This window comes from Lepisosteus platostomus, chromosome 7 (genome assembly GCF_059453375.1).
Source record: "Lepisosteus platostomus isolate fLepPlt1 chromosome 7, fLepPlt1.hap1, whole genome shotgun sequence".
In the NCBI taxonomy this organism is placed as follows: domain Eukaryota; kingdom Metazoa; phylum Chordata; class Actinopteri; order Semionotiformes; family Lepisosteidae; genus Lepisosteus; species Lepisosteus platostomus.
Genome location: NC_142617.1, coordinates 50,467,903 through 50,487,742, shown reverse-complemented (window position 1 = coordinate 50,487,742; position 19,840 = coordinate 50,467,903). Strand labels below are relative to the sequence as shown.

The 19,840-nt window shown below is 44.5% G+C and overlaps 2 protein-coding genes and 1 non-coding gene across 3 annotated transcripts; 1 reads left to right on the top strand and 2 right to left on the bottom strand.

Annotated features, from left to right (window-relative positions):
• Window positions 1-1,385: 1,385 nt before the first annotated feature.
• cilp (cartilage intermediate layer protein, nucleotide pyrophosphohydrolase) lies at window positions 1,386-12,270 on the top strand. The gene is made up of 10 exons (XM_088641024.1): window positions 1,386-1,448; window positions 2,308-2,460; window positions 3,485-3,644; window positions 4,982-5,077; window positions 5,928-6,197; window positions 6,480-6,668; window positions 7,567-7,881; window positions 8,006-8,114; window positions 8,664-8,821; window positions 9,115-12,270. The coding sequence occupies exons 3-10, from the start codon at window positions 3,524-3,526 to the stop codon at window positions 11,457-11,459; spliced, it is 3,603 nt and encodes a 1,200-aa protein (XP_088497150.1). The 5' UTR covers window positions 1,386-1,448; window positions 2,308-2,460; window positions 3,485-3,523; the 3' UTR covers window positions 11,460-12,270.
• A 552-nt stretch (window positions 12,271-12,822) lies between these two features.
• eif3jb (eukaryotic translation initiation factor 3, subunit Jb) lies at window positions 12,823-19,212 on the bottom strand. The gene is made up of 8 exons (XM_088641030.1): window positions 19,063-19,212; window positions 18,859-18,947; window positions 16,451-16,514; window positions 16,199-16,290; window positions 15,584-15,698; window positions 14,912-15,070; window positions 14,556-14,629; window positions 12,823-14,112 (listed from the first exon to the last, which is right to left on the bottom strand). Exons 1-8 carry the CDS (start codon window positions 19,082-19,084, stop codon window positions 13,981-13,983), a joined length of 747 nt encoding a protein of 248 aa, XP_088497156.1. The 5' UTR covers window positions 19,085-19,212; the 3' UTR covers window positions 12,823-13,980.
• Window positions 16,906-17,041, bottom strand: LOC148659110 (small nucleolar RNA SNORA57). The gene has a single exon (XR_015940661.1). It is a non-coding gene; the product is annotated as a small nucleolar RNA SNORA57 (small nucleolar RNA).
• Window positions 19,213-19,840: the final 628 nt, after the last annotated feature.

Genomic DNA, 19,840 nt, shown 5'->3' with positions numbered 1-19,840 from the left:
CAGTCATGATCTAGAGTATTGGTAGAAAACCAGCTCAATCCTTGAGCATTTGTCTTTTCAGAAATTCCGCCTACAGGCCTGGGGATGATCCATGATTTAACTAACTAAACAAACCATATGTCAGATACTTTCACCATTCTTCACTGACTAATGCAGAGACTGGCATTGCAGCATTATGACAGCATACTGTGTAAAATTAGCATGAAATGGCTATCATAGTGCCCAGTCACACATCATTAAACCTCCAAATTTAAATGGTTATTACATCATAACTAATTTTATAGTCTAGACTGCAATTATGGAAGCATACAGCACCTCGCTTTAGTCATCTTATACAGAGGAATGCCAAAGAGAGTTTGTTGTCTTCATTATTCGAATTGTTGGGCTCAGGAGAATGAGTCCTAGTCATGATGAGTTTTTCCCAGTACGATGGGCCAGCACACATCTTGTTTGCCACTGCTGTATTAACTGAGGCCTCTCCAGACTGGCAGTGACTGTGGAGTCACTGGGAGCTTTCATGTCTCCACACAGAGGTGAAAACTGTGTCAGAATGTAAGTGTCCCATTATAGACTGGTGGTAAGATCCAGCATCTTATCATGTTTCCAGCTCAATTCAGTCGCGGGCGTGTAAATGTCTGGTTTGGATTTTAAGGTGGGGATAAGATGAAATGGTTACAGCCTGGGAAAAGAATAGCATTTTGTTATGATGTGATTTAATCATTCAATGCAATCGGAGCGTGCAAGTGTCCTGTTCAAAAAAGTATTCTGTCAGAGTCGAGGCCGCTGTGTTAAGAGGCCAGAACAATGGCCTCCGCAATGTATTTCAAGCAGCAACAGTTCTCTAGCACTGGGCACTTTCAGCCTTGGCGGTAGAATAAGTGGAGCAGTTTAGCCAGTACTATTGAGTCATGAGTGTAAATCATACTGGTGCCAAGAGATCTATCAGCACAGGAAGGGTGACAGGCAGCCTGGGCATCTTGAGGATGGCATTTAATGACCAATGTGCCTGTCTGCACTCAGACTCCCCTCTCCTATTTCACCAGAGCCATGGTATTCTCTCTATGTAACCTTCACATTCACTCCCTGTGTTGTGAACCTCTGTGCATGCTATACTGTGCATTCCTGTCTTTTAACTGTTGTGAAACCAGTGCCACAGAGGCAGTGGTTTTAACATTATGCTGCTGTGTTACCTGCAGAACAGCCCCACAAACAGTATGTCTGCATGCCTGGAAGTGAAAGATGGCTTTATTCTGTGTTGTCAATACATTACTGTGCCTAGAAGCTAAGTGGTGAATGTAATATATTTCATCTTTTATAATCTGACCATGCATGAATTCACATGTTCATAATTACTTGTTATGGGTCTTTGTTTTTCAGGGAAGCCTCTAATTGGGTTCAGCTGTTCAGAAGCATCAGTCCAGCATTCCCAGAAATCACATCTTTCTCAGGTGATAAGTGACTGGTAATGACTGCTTGAGTTTGAATCTGCAACTCGAATTGCAGAGAAAAGTTAACATTTTAAACTGCAGAGCCACTGAGCAGTATATTACTGAACAGTGGGCTCCATGGAAGAGAGAATGGCTTTTTTTCACAGATGCATGAGAGAGAGTAATCTTGCACCTGTAATGAAAATAGATAAAGTACACAAAGATTTCACTTCATCCTGCTACCACCGACAAAACATTTTACTGGAATTCCTCCCTCGTACCTCGTGCGTCCCTCAGCATCGCTGATGACAAGCTTGGCTTCAGGGACTGGAAATGACTTATAAACAGTTTAGAACCTTCATGACATTAACAATCAGAGTGCTGTTATTGGCAAACTGTAATGAAAGTTTATTGCCATGCTTATAAACAGTGTGAAATGTTAAAGTAAATCATTGCTCGGGTGTGATTAGGTTTTAATTGCACAGTCACCGAGCATTGATAAATGGCTGTCTCAAAGGCATAAATTTAAATTACAATAATGAAGAACATTTTGGAATTTAGAAGAAGTGCCTGTTTTAAAATTAATGAAAATCAAGTGTGCTTTTGGCCACCACATAACGGCATGTGTATCCAATTACTTTAAATAAATGTGTAAACACAATACGTTTACCTCGATTCAGTGTTTTCAGTGACTCAGTGATATTAACTGTACAGTGTACAGTGTTAATGAGCACTGTACCTGGTGACTGCTATTGTCAGTTGTTACCTTGCTTCTGTTTTCTTTTGCCTCATGTTGATCTTGCGCTAATCAGCTTTCTAAAGAGCGTGTTCAGACAGTGGTTTCCTACTGCTCTCATCTAGCTTCCTCTGTGTGGCACAGAGCCGACCCCAGGGCTCCCGAGAGCGCTATATAAAGAGCACAAAGCCAGGCTCAGCACAGCCAGACTACACAGCAGACAGCACACAGCAGACAGCAAAGAACACTGAGCACTGAGCACTGAGCACTGAGCAGGGAGCGCAGCTGGATACTGGGGTAAGACAGCACACTCTCGCCCTCACACTTCTCAGGGAATGAGCCTCAGCACCTGCTCTCCTGCAGCTGTGAGTTATAAGAGTAAGACAGGAAAATGCTTGACAAAGTGAAATACCTTACATGAAACGGGCTACAAAAGATTCAAGAAGAGGTTTTCTTTTCATTGTTCTGACAGCTTGTGGACAGATATTAGTTTGCCGATATTCGTTTTTTTTTAAGAGTATGTAAAAATACATGAGTAGGAATTCATTTTGAAAAAAGGTATGAAATTTGGGAATTACTGAATAGATGTGCCAAGAATCCTTCTGTTAAGTGTGTGCGGGGGTGGCTGTGTGTGAGAAACAGTGTCTATGCCGAAACAGCACACAGCCCCTGGGTGCATGGTGATGGCTTTCACAGCTGTGCTGTTTGAGAGGGGCACTGTAAGACTCTTGCTACGCTCATCCGTAATGTTCTTTTCCATCCTGAATGTTTCAGTTTCCAATTAATTACTGTTTACCCCGCATTGTTAAGCCAGCTGGAAAGACCCTTTAGCACCTACAGTTTCTTTTTTGGGTCTGTCCAGCACGTTGTGTTTTTGCTGAAGTCAGTAGCTCTAGCTAATCATTGTGACTCATTCATTACTGTACAGTTACATAATAAACTGCATTTGCTCTTCTAAAGGGAATATACTGTATATGATTCCCTGTGAAAGAACATAGAGACATGATATATGTCACCCATAGCTCATACTCGGGGATCCTGCTCAGAAGACCATACCTTTGGTGTTGTATTAACAATAATCTTTTTTGCAGTCAATTTTGCAATAGTACAGCCAGCTAACACAGCAGTTGTTGAGGACTCCACCCACAGTTTATTTAATAAAAAAAGAAAAATGTTTATACAAGGTTTCTTGCAAAAAGTTGGAAACATTTTTAAAACTTGTGCTACTAGCTGCAGTTTTCCATTATTATTAAATAACATTATAGGTTATTTACAGATTTAGTAGCTGAAAATGTCTGTGATGTATATCATTGTTTTTCAGGAGATCTGTGCTATTGAGAGGGCAGTGGACTATAATTAGATGTGGATTGCTCTTGCCAAGGGTCAGAGGTCAGGGGCCACCAGCTGTAGCCTGAAAATGAGCTGCCTGTCAGCAAGGGTCATTCTGGCCCTGGGATTGTTCTCTTACGTCCTTGGTCAAGGTCTGTGATGGCTTCTCTCACTCCCTGCTCTGTGTCCTACATCCGCACGCAATCAGTGTGCTAGATAGAAATGCTGCATGGCTCAAATGCACCCAATAGTGGGGCATCCAACTGACCGTTTCTGACTGATGTAAACTCTCACGTCAAATTCATTCTCCCTCCTCTAGAACTTCTTTGCTTCACCCTGATCCTGAAAGCAAGGCATGATGGAGTCACTGAAGCCTCGTGCATGTTTTCTGTTTTTGGCATCTTCCACACCTTCCTTTCTTACCTCATGATTTCTACTAACAGTGGTGGTCAAACTCTTTAATCCTGTAGGGTGAAGCCTGGCATGGGTACTCCCTGCCTGGCTGTGCTTTCCACCCAGGTTTTAATGAATTGCTCTGAATTCACTGTAATTGTCTTAATTGTCAGCCTGTGTGGCAAACTCAGATTAGCAGCTCTGTTTAAACAAGGCGTGGGCAGCATCCTGGCACGTTTCACCTGGCACATGATTGTGGTGTGCATAATTTTCTACCTGCTTTATCCAGTACGGGCTCACGGAGGAGCCAGAACCTATCCCAGCAAACAACAGGCACAAGGAAGGGTACAGCCTGGGACTCCTGTCCATCGCAGGGCAGACACACAGAGACAGTCACACCACGGACGACTTTCCTAGAGGCTCACAAGCCAATTAGCTACTGTATACCAGGATGTCTTTAGGCTGTGGGAGTAAACCGGAGCATTCAGAGGAAACCCACACAAACCAAGGGAAAACATACAGACTCCGCGCAGACAGCACCCCAGGTCCAGAATTGAACCCAGGGCACCAGCGCTGCTCACTGCACCACCATGCTGCCAGAAAGCCCAGATCAGCCATGGAAATTTAAACACAAAGGACAGAGAAAATGCCGAAACCAAAGGAGAGTGCTTTATTGTAGTAGGGGATTTTCTGTGTGCTAATGACCAATGCCTGAGAATAGTTCACTTATTAAGTCCGGATTTCCTGATCATGCACAAGCAGTAGTTCTTAATTAATTAAGCTTAACTGATTGGCAACCATGATTCCCAAGCCTCTATTAAGCGCACGGTTTGCAATGTTTCATTTCCCAGCCTAAATACACGTTGTTGCACAGAATCACAAGATCTAATTGGCTTCGATCTCTCCCATAATCGGCGCCAGCCTCCCATAGAGTGATTCACAGACAAAGACATGGTAGAAACTGGCTGCTTGTTTTCTGTGATCACATGTGACAGTTCTCTCATTGTGAAACAGCAGCTACAGTTACCTTTGCCACCAGTAGCAGCTGGTGGAGGTGCAGAATTTCCTCGGACAACTGTGTGATTTATCCTGCCAGGAAACTGGAACCAGGGACTGGCTGTGAACAAGACACCTCTGAGAGGGCGAACTGGAATACAGAGGACAGCCGGCGTGGCCCAGCAAGCTAACGAAGGCAAGCCTAATTTACACTGTCACAACCGTTCTGTAGTCGGCCCCTTTTAAAGAACGTTTAGTAACTGTTGGCTAAAAAGGGTTAGAAAAACCAAGTAAAATCAATAGTAGTAGCTGTATAATTATTGGTCAGTGTTCTTAATAGTATGATGCTGATAGATTAAATAACAATAAATAAATAAACTTATACAGTGCTTTTCATCACATAATACTCTATATGAGGGACCCTCTTTACCCCCCACTGAACTGCAGTACATAACAGAGTAATGTGCTGCAGTTATTCTGCCCCAGCAACCCCACTGCACAGCAGACTAAAGGAGCAGTGAGAAATTGTTTTACTAATTACAATAAGGGGAAAAGTTTAGGTAGGCCATATTGTACAGGACCAAAGTGGAATTTAGCTAGGACAGCAGGGTGATACCCCTGCAATTACAATTAGAGCCTTGGGCACTTCATTGATTGAGCAGCCAAGACAGCAATTTAACATCTCATGTGAAGGATGGCACCTCCTGCAGCACTGTCTCCCCGTCCTGGGGCACTGGTCTGGAAATTCTAGTCCAGAAAGCTGAGCGCCACCTACTGGTCCACCAATACCATTTACAGCTGTTACCCGGTTTTCCTTGGAAATCTCGCATCCCAGGCCTGACCAGGCCAAACCTTGCTCAGCATCTGACATCTGACGGGATTTGCACACAGGGCGATGCCACTGCGGCCTTCGTGCCATTGCTTACAGTCACATCACAGTTACTTATCAAAAAGCGTACTTTATCCCTGCCCCCATATTTATTCTTATAGCAGGCGTCCAGCCCTCATCATTTTCCCCTGCTGTCCGCCATGCTGCTTCATTCTAGATGAGCTGGAGTGGAGCACCTGGTTCAACGTGGACCACCCCGGGGGCCGGGGCGACTACGAGCAGCTGGAGGCCATCCGCTTCTACTACCGCGAGCGCGTGTGCGACGAGCCGCGGGGCCTGGAGGCGCGCACCACGGACTGGGTCCCCGCGCAGCGCACGGGGGAGAGCGTGCACTCCGACCCCCGCCGGGGCTTCTGGTGTCTGCACGCGGAGCAGCCCGCCGGCAGGAACTGCTCCAACTACGCAGTGCGGTTCCTGTGCCCCAAAGGTCAGTGCCTCTGCGGAAGAAAATGTCTTTATTTCCATATATATATATACACACACACACACGATTTTATAGGTTTAAATCCCATTTATGGATTATTTGCGACAGTACCACCTGCTGTAAACATATGGAGATCTTCCTCCTCAAAATGAAGAACGTACAGTACCTTCTGTGTTGAAAGCTCTGCAGAAAACACACTTTAAATGCAGGGATGACATCCTTGTGAAGGTTAAAAAGATCGCCGTTCCTCACATCTTTGCCAAAGGCCCGGGTGTTCTCTCCTAGGCGCCCCCAGAAGCCTGTCTCCGGGGGCCTGGGGCCAGTGGTCGGAGTGGAGCCGCTGTCCTGCGCACTGCGGGCAGACGGCCGTGCAGATGCGCTCCAGAAGCTGCAATTCGCACTCTCACCACTGGGAGAAGCAGTGCCGCGGGCCCGCTGTGGAAGGCAGAGTGTGCAAAGGACCATCCTGCGCAGGTACAGTAGGAGAGGGTAATTGCTGAGTTTCCTCACTGAGACAAACACACCAGGCTTTTTTTCCCAAGGTGAGGAATAGCCTCAACAACATTATTGCAAAGAACAAACATATTGTTATGGATTCTAAATTGGTACCACATGAATGCACATATTCCTGTTGAGGGAATCTAATTCAGGGTCGTGGGAGAGCTGGAGTCTATCCCAGCAAGCAACGGGCATAAGGTGGGGTACAAGCTGGAGGTGATGCCAGTCCAGCACAGAGGCAGAGGCAAACACACTCACACCATGGTCGGTTTTCTCAGAAGCAAATTGACCTACCAGTGTGTCTTTGTATTGTGGGAGGAAAACCATGCAAACACAGGGAGAGCATGCAAACTCCACACAGATAGCACCCTAGCTGTGGAATTGAACCCAGGGCATCCCACTAGTATAGACCTGGGAATTTGACTGACATTGAAACATTGCCTTCTGCTTTTAAAACAGTGAAACGCGATTTTGATTTCTCAAAGCTCAAGTACTCGGTGATCTGTAATTAGGGGATGGCTGTTCTTCGGTTTATGAGCATGGGAGTTCTTTTCATTAGTAGTGGGGCGGAGCGGTGGCTAAAGATCTGCGCCTGTGACTGGAAGGTTGCCGGTTCAAATCCCACGGCTGGCAGAGGAATCCTACTCCGTTGGGCGCCTGAGCAAGGCCTTTAATCCTAACTGCTCCAGGGACGCCGTACAATGGCTGACCCTGCACTCTGACCCCAAGCTTCTCTCCCTGTCTGTGTGTCTGTGTCTCCATGGAGAAAAGCTGGGGTATGCGAAAAGACGAATTCCTAATGCAAGAAATTGTATAGGGCTAATAAAGAAACATAATTATTATTAAAGCATTGGCACCTTTTCCTCTGTTGCAGCTTGTAACCTGACCTGCCCGATGGGGCGCATCAATGCTGAGTGTGACGCGTGCATGTGTGAAGAGCACCTCCTACTGGGCACTGTGCACACTGTGGGTGGGCTGCCTGCCCCTGGGGCCACCTTGTACAGGACTGGCAGATCAGACAAGCCCCTCACCCTGACTGACCACAATGGCCACTTCAGAATACCTGGGGTGTGTCCTGACGGCAACAGCACGCTGAGAGTCACGCTGCAGGGTTACTCCCCCAAGACCCTCCCTGTGCCCTTCAGCAGGGACCGAATCTCCGTCATTCACATCAAGCTGGATAGAGCAGGTACAGGATGGAACACACGGACACCCACCGTCTTTGAAGACCTAATGCAGTGCAGTCTGTTTTTCTCTCCGCGAAGTCTCTTGGTGAAGTGTTGACGGGCTGTCTGGCACTGTGTCTCCTTCAGAGAAGCCCTTTGTGGTTAAGAACCCCGAGAACAGGGTGCGTCTGGAGGGAGAGACCGTGGCCTTCTGCTGTAAGGTCAAAGGACAGCCGGAGCCTCACAGCTACCTGTGGTAAGACTGGCAGGAGAACTGCGGGAGTCTGAGGGCTGTGGGCTGTTGCATGCCAAAGGAAGGATACAAATGTAAAAACCAGCTAACTTTCATGCACACATATTCAATGAATGCAAACATGGTTAGTGTTTACGCCAAAATGAGAAGTTTAGGGTCTCGTTGTCTTAGTCCAGTCTTGGATAGAATTTTAAACTTATTAAAAGACACAACATAAACAGTCATTCCTTTTTATTTGTATTGAACCACAGAAACCCATTTCCTTCCTAGCTACTTTACACAATGCTTTTTCTAAAATCAGAGGACTGCTTTGTAGCTCTTTATTTAATTCAGGCTGTTTCTGGCCATGTTACAAGTGCTGTAAATTCAATTATCCTTCTGGGTTTGCTATTGTCTAAAAAAGCTTTTTAAAAGGCAGTACTTCAAAGAGGGAAGTGATTTACTCCATGTAAAGAACTCACAGTGATAGTCTTGTTGCTTTAATGAGTTAGATAATGTGATCTTTATCTAATTTGGAGTAAACCGTGAACTGGTTACCCTGTTTTTTTTTAGGTATCATAATGGCAGCCTACTGGACAGGAGCCTGTTGAAATATGATAGCACTCTCGTGCTCAGAAACCTGAAGAGAAACCAGGCAGGGGAGTATTATTGCAAGGCAAGCAATGAAGCTGGCTCCATCAAGTCACAGCCCGCTACTCTCACTGTGCAAGGTGTGCATACCAAATCCTTCATTCCAAGAAGTTTTATAGCGTGCTCCTGTGACCTCCTGGGATTCACAGCCTTTTTTGCAATGTTTTTTCCATTTCACAAAATTCACAACTACATCTGGATATTAAACACTATCACACACATTTCTGTAAATGGGATATAAACTTTCTGAGTGAAATGGAGAAAACTTAGCAGCGTGCTTTACTGTGCAATTGATGATTTCACATTTGCTGTGCTGTCAAATGCTGTGCTGTGCATTTAGAATATAAAAGGTTTTTTCAAACTCTTTTAACAGGGTATGATGAACCTACATGCAACCCAGACCCTGAATCCTACTTGATCCAGCTGCCTCACGACTGCTTTCAAAATGCTACCGATTCCTTCTATTATGATGTAGGGAAGTGTCCCACAAGACCCTGCGCTGGGCAGCTGGATAACGGGATAAGGTGCAAAGACCCTGTTTCGTACTGCTGCGGAGTGCAAAGCATGGAAGAAAGGCAAATAGCCTGCAGGGGCTACACTCTGCCCATGAAGGTGGTCACTAGGTGTGGCTGCCAGAAGTGCGTCGAGACGAAAGCGATAGTACGAGGGCGGGCGGTGGCTGCAGACACAGGGGAGCCACTGCGATTCGGGCACATCTTCATGGGCGGCGTCAGAATCAGCCGGACGGGATACAAGGGAACCTTTTCCATCCAGGTGCCGACAGACACAGAGAGGCTGGTGCTTACATTCGTCGACCACTTGCAGAAGTTCGTGAACACCACCAAAGTGCTGCCCTTCAACAAAAAGGGGGGAGCGGTTTATCACGAGGTCAAGCTGCTGAGGAAGAAGCCACCCGTGACTTTGCTCGCCACCGAGACAAACGTGGTCGCGCTGGGGGAGAAAGAAGGGGAAGACCCAATCGCAGAGCTACAGATCCCTCCTTACACCTTTTACAGGGAAAACGGCGAAGTTTACGTGGGGAAGGTGAAAGCCAGCGTCACTTTCATGGACCCCAGGGACATCTCCACCGCCGCCGCTGCCCAGAGCGACCTCAACTTTGTGAGCAGCGAAGGGGACGTGCTGCCCCTGCGGACGTACGGGATGTTTTCCGTGGACTTCACGGACGAAGACGCCACTGAGTCCCTGAACGCGGGGGAGGTGAAGGTGCTCCTGGACGCAGCACAGGTCCAAGTGCCGGAACACCTGAGCACGATGAAACTGTGGTCCCTCAACCCAGAGACAGGCCTCTGGGAGGAGGAAGGAGACTTCCGCATGGAGAAGAAGAGGCGGGGGAAACGGGAGGAAAGAACCTTCCTCATCGGGAACATGGAGATCCGGGAGAGGCGCCTCTTTAACCTGGACGTCCCAGAGAACCGAAGGTGCTATGTGAAAGTCAGGGCCTTTCGCAGCGAGAGGTTTATGCCAAGCGAGCAGGTGGAAGGGGTGGTGATAACCCTGATTAATCTGGAGCCAACACCAGGTTTCTCGTCCAACCCTCGAGCATGGGGGCGTTTCGACAGTGTCATCACTGGCCCCAATGGCGCTTGTTTGCCGGCTTTTTGTGATGATCAAAAATCAGACGCCTACTCAGCCTACGTAATGGCCAACTTGGGAGGAGAGGAGCTTGAGGCTGTTGCTTCATCCCCTAAATTTAACCCAAACACTATTGGAGTCCCACAGCCATACCTCAATAAGCTGAACTACAGGAGGACAGACCATGAGGACCCCAAATTGAAGAAAACTGCCTTTAAGGTCAACATGGCAAAACCGAACTCCAATGTCGCTGAAGAAAGCAATGGTCCCATCTACTCTTACGAAAACCTTAAAGAATGTGAGGAAGCTCCCTTCAGTGCAGGTCAGTTCAGGTTTTACAGGGTTGAGGGCGACCGGTACGATTACAACACAGTTCCCTTCAATGAGGACGATCCCATGAGCTGGACAGAAGACTACCTGAGCTGGTGGCCAAAGCCCATGGAGTACAGGGCATGCTATATCAAAGTAAAAATAAACGGGCCCCAAGAAATTATGGTCAGGTCCCGAAACATGGGTGGCACTCACCCGCAGACAGTTGGAAAGTTTTATGGGATCCGGGACGCCCGCACGATCCGTGACATGGACCACCAAGGCGTCTCGGCTGTTTGCCTGGAGTTCAAGTGCAGCGGCATGCTGTACGACCAGGACCGCGTTGACCGAACCCTGGTCAAAATCATCCCCCAGGGGAGCTGCAGGCGGGAGAGAGTCAACAGCATGCTGCAGGAGTATCTGGTCAACCACCTCCCCCTGGCGGTCAACAATGACACCAACGAGTTCACCATGCTGGCCCCCTTAGACCCTCTCGGCCACAACTATGGCATTTATACGGTGACCGACCAGGACCCTAGAACCGCCAAGGAAATCGCGCTGGGCCGCTGCTTTGATGGCACCTCGGATGGCTCCTCGAGGGTCATGAAAACCAGCGTGGGGATGGCGTTGACCTTCACCTGCGGCACCAAGGAAGTCACGCAGCAGAGCGTGTTCCAGAGCCTACAGAGCAGCCCCAGCCAGTCCCTGGTGGGCGCTGTTCCAGGAGGGAGACGAAACAGGAGGCAGAGAGGGAACAGACGCTCTCGCAACTCTCTCACTTTGCGCCAGAGAATCGGGGCCACCAACGCCGGCTGAGACGGGTCATCGCCCGCTGCCGCAGCCGGGACAGAAACGAGAGCACGGTCGTGCCGCTCAAAATCCGTCGAGTTTGAACTCGACCAATTGGAAAAAAACAATTTTCTTGAAAATTAAAGCAAGAAACGTTACCTGTTTTTATCTTAAAACTCTATAGTCGTTCATTTTTTTAAAAAATAAACCTTTGTGTTATTTGGTAATACTGAACCATTCTGTACAGAATGTGAATACTAAATGTTATAAAAAGTCTTCCCGTCAACAAAAAAGCATAAATCAATGTTTACATGTAATCTCAGCATGTTTTAAAAGCTTATTTTTTAAACTGTGATAAATACCACATGTACTTGAAATTGTAAATAATGGGTAATTTATTACTTCATGGGAGGGTCAAAAAGGGACCAGTTCAGGGCTAGTTTGCAATATGCAAGTTTTTTCAGACCACTGCATGGCAGAATGACACATAATCCTTAATCTTAGCTGTGAGGGAAAGTGGGGTTTATTAATCTAGATAGAAAATACGGATTTAAACAACCAGAATCTCTGTGATGTTGTTAGGCTCAACGTTTTCCATAAACATTCTCTCTAAACATCCTCACACTTGTCTAGAGAAAATACGGTGAAAAACAAAATTACAACCGGTTCTTCATATCAAACATCCTTGAGATAAAAAGTCTCAAGGAAAAACAAACATGTTACTTTTAACTTGTGGTACCCCTTCAATGATGCTGTACTTTTAGGCTTCTCTGCCCTTAGGTTGTAAAACATTGTGCAGTATTTTACAATAAAGTCTCAATATAATTTTTGGCATCGCTTTCATTAAAATTGATTTAGCTATGCTTTAGTCTTTGCTTAGCATAGGTATGAGTATGTGTTGCCTTACTATATAGTAGACAACTTTAGACTGTAAAAATATTGGATGTTAAAGAAGTGACTGTTACTTTGCAACACTCATTATGATGCAAAAAAGCTGAATCAAAAGTATGAGGAAACTTTTAAAAATGTAAGACCCAAAATAACTCAAAAAGGTTATTTCTGCTATCCAGCAATGTTTTGCAATTCAGCATTTAAAAAAAATAACCCACTAAAAAACAACTCGCCTGAATTGCAGGAAGTCAAGGGAAAACAGCACTTCTTCATTCAAAAAAAAAAATGGAGAAACACCCCCTTAATATAATAATTTTTCATTTTTTCAAAACAATCACTGCCATACAAGTGCTGTGCATACAAGTGTCCTGAGTAAAATGACCTCTCAATACATTAATCCATGCCACAATACACAGGGTCAAGCAAAAGTTGCAGAAATGTCAAGCTTGAAAAATTAAACTGCATATCCATGCATTCTTTAATAAGTACACTGAACGCCTTTCAGAACAGTGATTTTATTAAATTAGATGCTCTATAAAACACTGCAGATGCTGCAATTTGCATTTCTGATGTCCAATGTTTGTAACACTTTACGCTAAGCAAATTTCTTAAATTGTTAGAAAAAAAGGCCTACAATATTTTGTTAATTACAGCCCATACAAAGGCCCCGGGTCCATTCTTTTAAATACGCCAAATTCCCAACCATACTTAGAACAAGGCTGCAGAAGCTGTCAAAGATACCAGCAATGAGGGAAAACTGCAAACCCTTGTACTTGCATTAGTAGTAAACAGAATATGAATACAAACTAAACTCTTTATGCACAAAAATATTGAGCTGATCTTCACCAAATTATGCACTTGCACTTATAAAGCAATTGTTTTAAACACTGCACCCTATACAGGGAGCACTCCATAATATTTTAACATTTGAAGAGGACCATGGTCACATAGGATAACTTTCCCATTTCTTTTGTCAGTGTAGTCCATACATTGTATTTTTACAGTCAGCTTTAAGTGCTACTGTTTAATTAAATCCTACCATAGGACTGCCATTTAGTTCCTGCTTATGCAGCTCTGCTGAACCACCTTCAAAAGCATTAACATAAACAGTAATATTTGGCAATCCAAACTATTATAAAGATGCAGTATCCTTTTCTGCAGATCTGCAAATGCTGTCCACATGAAAAGTAAAATACTCTTTTTTATTTGCATAGAAGATCGGATTTATTTTCATGTCAATGCAAGAGTTATCAAACAGTAATACTATTCATTCATTTTATCACAGGTCTTATTACCTTTTAAAAAAAAGTTAAAATTGTCTTGTCAAGTTTTTGGACGTTGATGTTTTTCCTCTTTAATACACATAATCCAATTACTGCAAGCATTTCTAACTCCAGTTCAGTCATTTTCTCCATTGAAAACTGAGCGTGTTTGGTTATTTTGAGGAGCAGGACGAATCGAATCAGGTCACAGCCAGCTATTTAAACTGAGAGACAAAACCACATGGAGGTCATGCTCTTTGTAAAGCCTTTATAACCTTCAAAGACTGAGCACAAACAAGGATACCACATCTTTAAGAATGGACAAAATGAGGAAGTTGTGCTGCATGTTTAAGGGACTGTGGAGAGCAGAGCAAGGTTGCTGGTATAGGCCTTTGTCACATGAAGTCTTCGAAGTCTTGTGCATAGCCTCCATCATATTCCCCGTAGTCTGCCAGGTCATCTTTCATCTTGGCCTTCAGACCCCCTCCTGGGACTACACCTTTCTTCTTTTTCTTCCCCTTATTTTGCTACAAAAGAAAAAGGGAATGTATACACCGTATCAAACAGCACATATAAATCCATACTTTCATATTTTCACTAGAAGGCAGTTCAATATATTTCCTCATTTTCCAAATGCAGCCTATTTCTGAACAATTCAACAACCAGAAATCATATTAACTGACAGTAAGATTGTTAAATGATCATCTACAGTGAACAGTTACAAAACATTGACTAGGAAAAATCTGAAAGCAAGGCACACATTCAGCAGTATTTATGCTCCCCCTAGTGTACAAAAGCAGAAATAAAATGTCAGGATTCAAGCTCATTTCCGATGGGAGTCTCAGACAGCTAACTCAGCACTGGTGCCAGTAATTCAACTGGAAACTTTAATGCTGCTTACTAGGATGACTCATTGTTCAATAAAGTTATCATTTTGAAATTAGTACGTCTAAAAATCACAAGTCTTTACCTTTTCTTGTTTCTGTTTTTCACTTAATAGAACTGTCAGTGAGTTGCTGATTTTTTTCAAGTCATCCACATCCACTGCAAATGAAAGAAAATTGTTAATGCTTCAATTGCCTTAATAAACGAATGAACAGTTTTCGGTTGTGCATATTTGGTTTGTCTTAGCAGAGAACGACTTTTCCCAATAAGGACTGGTAAATCCATTCCAGTCTTTGAGCAATTTTAAAGAGAGCAAGAAAGGCTATTTACAGAAGCCTGTCTGAAAAAAATAAATAACTTGCTCTTATTAAATTCAAACATGAGCACACAACTACTAAAGACCAATCAATGCCAAAACCAGAAAGGGAAGTATGAACTCACATGAAATACATAGATCACGGAACAATGATTCCAAAAAGCTGGAAAAATGCACTGACTTCTCATACTGAGATATTTTGTCTTTTAGCAACTTCTCAAATTCAGTAAATTCTTCTTTCGAAGATGGATTCATGGCATCAATTCCTGTTACATTATTTACACCTGCAAGGGGAAAAAGCAAAGTAGCATAAATTTACAGAACATCCCAATTCACAATACTCTCATTTATAAAAAAAAACAGGTTTAAAACCATACTTGCCTCTAAATATGCACAAGCTAAACCAATCGACACTGCGAATTCAAAATCTATTACAGCACCAACACGGCCAATTGTGTTTTTAACACAGAATATATTTTCAGAGACCAACTATTTTCATGTCATTTGAAACAACCAATACTAGGCCAGACTGTTTAAAAGTTGTTTTCTTTTTGTTACGTGAAATCAAGCAAATTCATATTCAGACTAATATTACACCTACAGAGTGACCACCTCCTGTCTTCAAAAGCCTCACTAAGTCGCCACCATTTTTCAGGTTCCAGGTTCTTACGCCCCTAAAGCATTAAGCCTGTAGGATCAGAGTTTCCAGAATTACGGCTGACCATCACTATCTCTTCCACGACACTGTTACTGCCCACACATTCTTCTGGAACTCCCCACGCTCCTACTGCCCTTACCAAATGCTTCTTTTGCTAGTTCAAGGTCCGACTCCTCCTGCATCTTTTTCACTCGAAGTTTCTCTGCTAACTGTTCTTCTGGCGTCAGCTCTGCAGGCTGTTCTGGTTCCTCTAACTTGTTATCAGAAACAGAGAAAAAGACAACATTCACTGAATAGATAGCACAAAACAGAAAATCCTCAACGGGGGATCAGATCAGGTGAAAGTGCCACTACACAGCAGCCTGAAGGGCTTCAGGACTGACAATATGCAGCACTTATTTAACACTTGGCACCCATATTATCCAAGTTACAAACACACAAACCCAAAACATGCCATGTTTACAGAACATAAGTAAAGGTTAATTCCACACTGAAAAACAAAAAGAAAAGCATTTCTGCTCTTCAGCCTTGTTCAGGTGTATCGATCTTTCTACTTTTCGGCGTGAAATCACTTTTACTTGTTCCTTTGCTGCCAACGCACGCCGACACAGCTCCCCACTCAATCCTCTGCGAGTTACCTCTGCTTCCCTACTAGACACGTGGGGAGCTTGAATGGCTTTTTATATGAAAACTATCCCTGTCACATGTGACTCAGGTATATAGTGCGCGGTTACCGAGCGGCTCCGATACTCACCCTCTGTTTAATTTCTTCCTGCTTCTTCTTTAGTCGACTCTCTTTCTCTTTGATCTTTTCAATTAATTTTTTCTTTTCTGAAACTTTTACTTCTGGATTATAAAGCAAAGCCAAAGAAGAAAAGCACTAGTAAATGATTTATTTTTGTTTATTACTGTGCAAAAAAACTGACAAAAATGACAATTTCATTCACTGTTATTAAACAGACTTAAATAAGACTATCTGCTAAATGCTGGCTTTCTCCTTTCTCACCTGTTTTTTTCTCCTCAACCTTTTTCCCCTCTTCCTCCTCCTCCTCATCGTCATCCCAATTGTCCTGCAGAAGGAAAGGAGCAGGTAAAGCTTTTTTCAAGACATCGCACTGCAGCTCACGGTCTAACTGAAGTCTCTACCTTCTCCTGTAGCTAATTAGACTGCCTGCTTTTGACTTCAACTGACTGGATGAACTTGTTAAAGTACTATTTTCTCTCTTCATAGAAAGCTCAAACCCTGGTCAATTTGCACGTCCAGTCAAAGGAATCTTCTCCCACAACCAAAACCAACATTAAACTTCACTGTCAACGTGATACCAATGAAGAAGGTGCCTTGGTCATTCAATGAAGACACTTCTGTTTTAAGCTTATGAATAACATGAACCACATGCATGTATGTTGTATTAGGGTCAAGGCTAACTATAAAGATCTCACTGGTCAGCAGTCAGCAGTTGACCTTGTGCCAGTGCTTGAGGATAGGACCAGGAGAGTTAGGCTCACTGGTACCGAAGACATTACACTGCCACCTGCTCTTCCTCCGAACATTACACACACAGGCACGGACAGCCATGTGTGTGCCAAGAACTGGAGGTTCACATTACACCGGCTGCTTCATCACTCCTGCTGCCCTGCGCAGTGTTCGTTTTTAAACAAATGAACAAATACTGAAGTTCGCAAACCTGAACCGTTTTAACTTTTCTGTTGCCATTTATACAATACATTACACAGCGCTTAACTTTACACACAAAGTGGTTTTAAACTGAACGGCACTTTCTGGACAAATCATTAGCAGTCTTAATGCTTGATTTCTTAGAAATAGATCACACCCTGTGACCTTATCCAACAACATCTGTGCCCTCTGTTAGCTAGCTCAGCTCATTTCAGGGTCAAAAATATCTTTATATCTGAAAGGAAAACCAGGAACTACTGTAAATTGTTTGAACAATACTTTCCCATAGTGAAAAGATAGTGCAATATATGAATCCTGGTACTCAACCAAACGAGCTGATCTGCGGGTGTAAGCTGTTGTACAGTAAGCACTAGACCTTTCTGTAGCATTATTGACTCCCTGCCAGGGAGGATTCTGGAAAAGACGGAACAAAGACTAGGGGGTCACAGAAATGGTTCTAGGAATACTCATTGTGTCTCTGATGTCACCAGTGTCTTGTTTCAGCTTCAATAACCAACAGAACCTGGGTTTAGCCTGGGCCTACTAACCTAACAGGAAACGTTCACATTTGATAGATGTATAAATGGATCCCACTGAGATCCCTCAGAGACAGCAAAGTCAAATGTGGAAAAAAAAGATGAACTATGGAAAGAAAACACTGTTATAGGTAAAGGATAAGATCCGGTTAGAAACAAATGTTAAAGCTTCCCAGTTCACGACCTATACCAAACATTCCAGGTTAGCCATTGCTGAAATACAGACATAGTGCAGAGGAAAGGTACTTTCACAACATAAACCATTAGAACTAAACATTCCTTATGTAACGATTAATGTAAAAGCCACATCCTCCATTTAATATTTCTAAGAGGTAACTGTGAGGTATGACTATTTAAACTTTTTAAAACTTCGCTTAAAAACCATCAAATCCCCCCAGAACTACAAACACACGTATTGCTCGTTGGTTACTGACATCAAGAGCAATAAGATGACTTAACTGGTGTCGTCATTTCTCTAAAATCAAGGTTAAAAAAAATGCACCGGCTGACTCAAACTAATGCAATCCAGTCCGTCATCCGATCAGGCCCAAAGACGGCATGACTGCTCACTCCTGCCATAGTGCGCCTCACTCCCCCGAGTACTCGCTCACTTTTAATCTGTACAGCTCCGTGTGTAACGACGGGAATCCAGCGTTATCTTTAGACGCAGGAGCACACGGTGCCATCACTTGAAAGGAGGGGTACTGTCACGCAGTCCCGCTAGCTCTTCTTCAGAGGCGAAACGCCGACCTGCCACGAGTAAAACATATGGGCACGATTCGCAGCGCGTCGCCCTCGTTCAAATCGACTCCCGACAACCCTGCCGATTCGCAGCACGTTGCTGAACACGGGCTACTATAAGAAGAAAATAAAAACACAGACGGGGGCTCCTGTGAAAACTGCCGAAGCGGAGCGAATACAGTCAGCCGCTCACTCGCTCTCACATGGCCTGTCAGTGCGTCTATACCGGCAGCCAGCGTTACAGTCTTTCCGCACAAACACAGCGCGGCGCTCGGAAAACTGCACAGGAGGAAGAGAGAGACAGCCACAGCATGGATAAAGCGGATCTGCAAACAAAACCCAGATCTTAAACTAGTAGTGTACCCTCTTGGTTGCTGACTATAGCGGCCAGACAGCAGCGCCCGGGCCCCCGCGGCCTGTGGCGGAGGTCCCGCTCCGGGCTGCCTGGACGCCCGTATCTACCTTCACATCTTCCTCCTCGTCTTCGCCTTCCCACCGATCTATCGCGGCCGCCTTGTTGATCGGCTCCTCCGGCTCGAAATAGTCCGCGTCTGTCGAAACACAGAGAACAGACTGTCAGCCGCGGGGAACAGCACCGCACGCATATCCCATTTCTGTATATTTTTTTTTCAAAGGAAACCAGTCACTCCCGTCGGAGAGTCTTACCCCAGGAGTCAACATCCGCCATCTTTGCTCGCTTTCGATGTGTGAGTGAGGCTAAGTCAACGAGCGAGCAGGTCCTACTGTGCTGGCGGCACCACCGCGCCCTGGGAATGATGGGATACAGGAAGACTGCCGCTAATATGTTCCATCTCACCCTCTACTGGGAGTGTTGTGCTATAGCAATCCAACCTCTTTTATCCAGTCAAATGTATTATTACACCGTCCGGCGCTTTCAAACTAACACCTGAAGAAGGCTCCGCAGCCGAAACGTTGTGTCTTTTCTTTTTCTTTTGGCATGGAATAAACCTTTACCTGTTCCTTTGCAGCCTACCCGTGCTGACGCTGCTACCTACTTGAACGCTTCAGAACTAATCCTAGTCGCCTAATGTTAATTCGAGCAGTTGTATGACTATTGACAGATTGTTTCATTGAGCCTTTTTACTATATAGTAAAAGACGCCGCTACCATTGTCTGAGGCTGAGCTCAGTGAACGCTTTACATGTGTTGAACTTCGGGTCGGTCGGTGTGCAGTAGAATATATATATACTGTGTGGCACCCGTGGTTGGTTTCCTGTGACGAATCCACTTCAAACGGACCTGATCGTTAAAGATCTCGCCTCCACCTCTGATTTATCAAATCTCCCGACCGATTGAGTGAAGTAAAGGACTCCGCTCAAATGCGAAAACCCGAAGATGACGAGTATAAACCGAGATACGTCCAAGAGCCTTTTCACATTCACAATATAGCATTTTGGTTTTTTGTATCCGTCTAGGAGAGTTT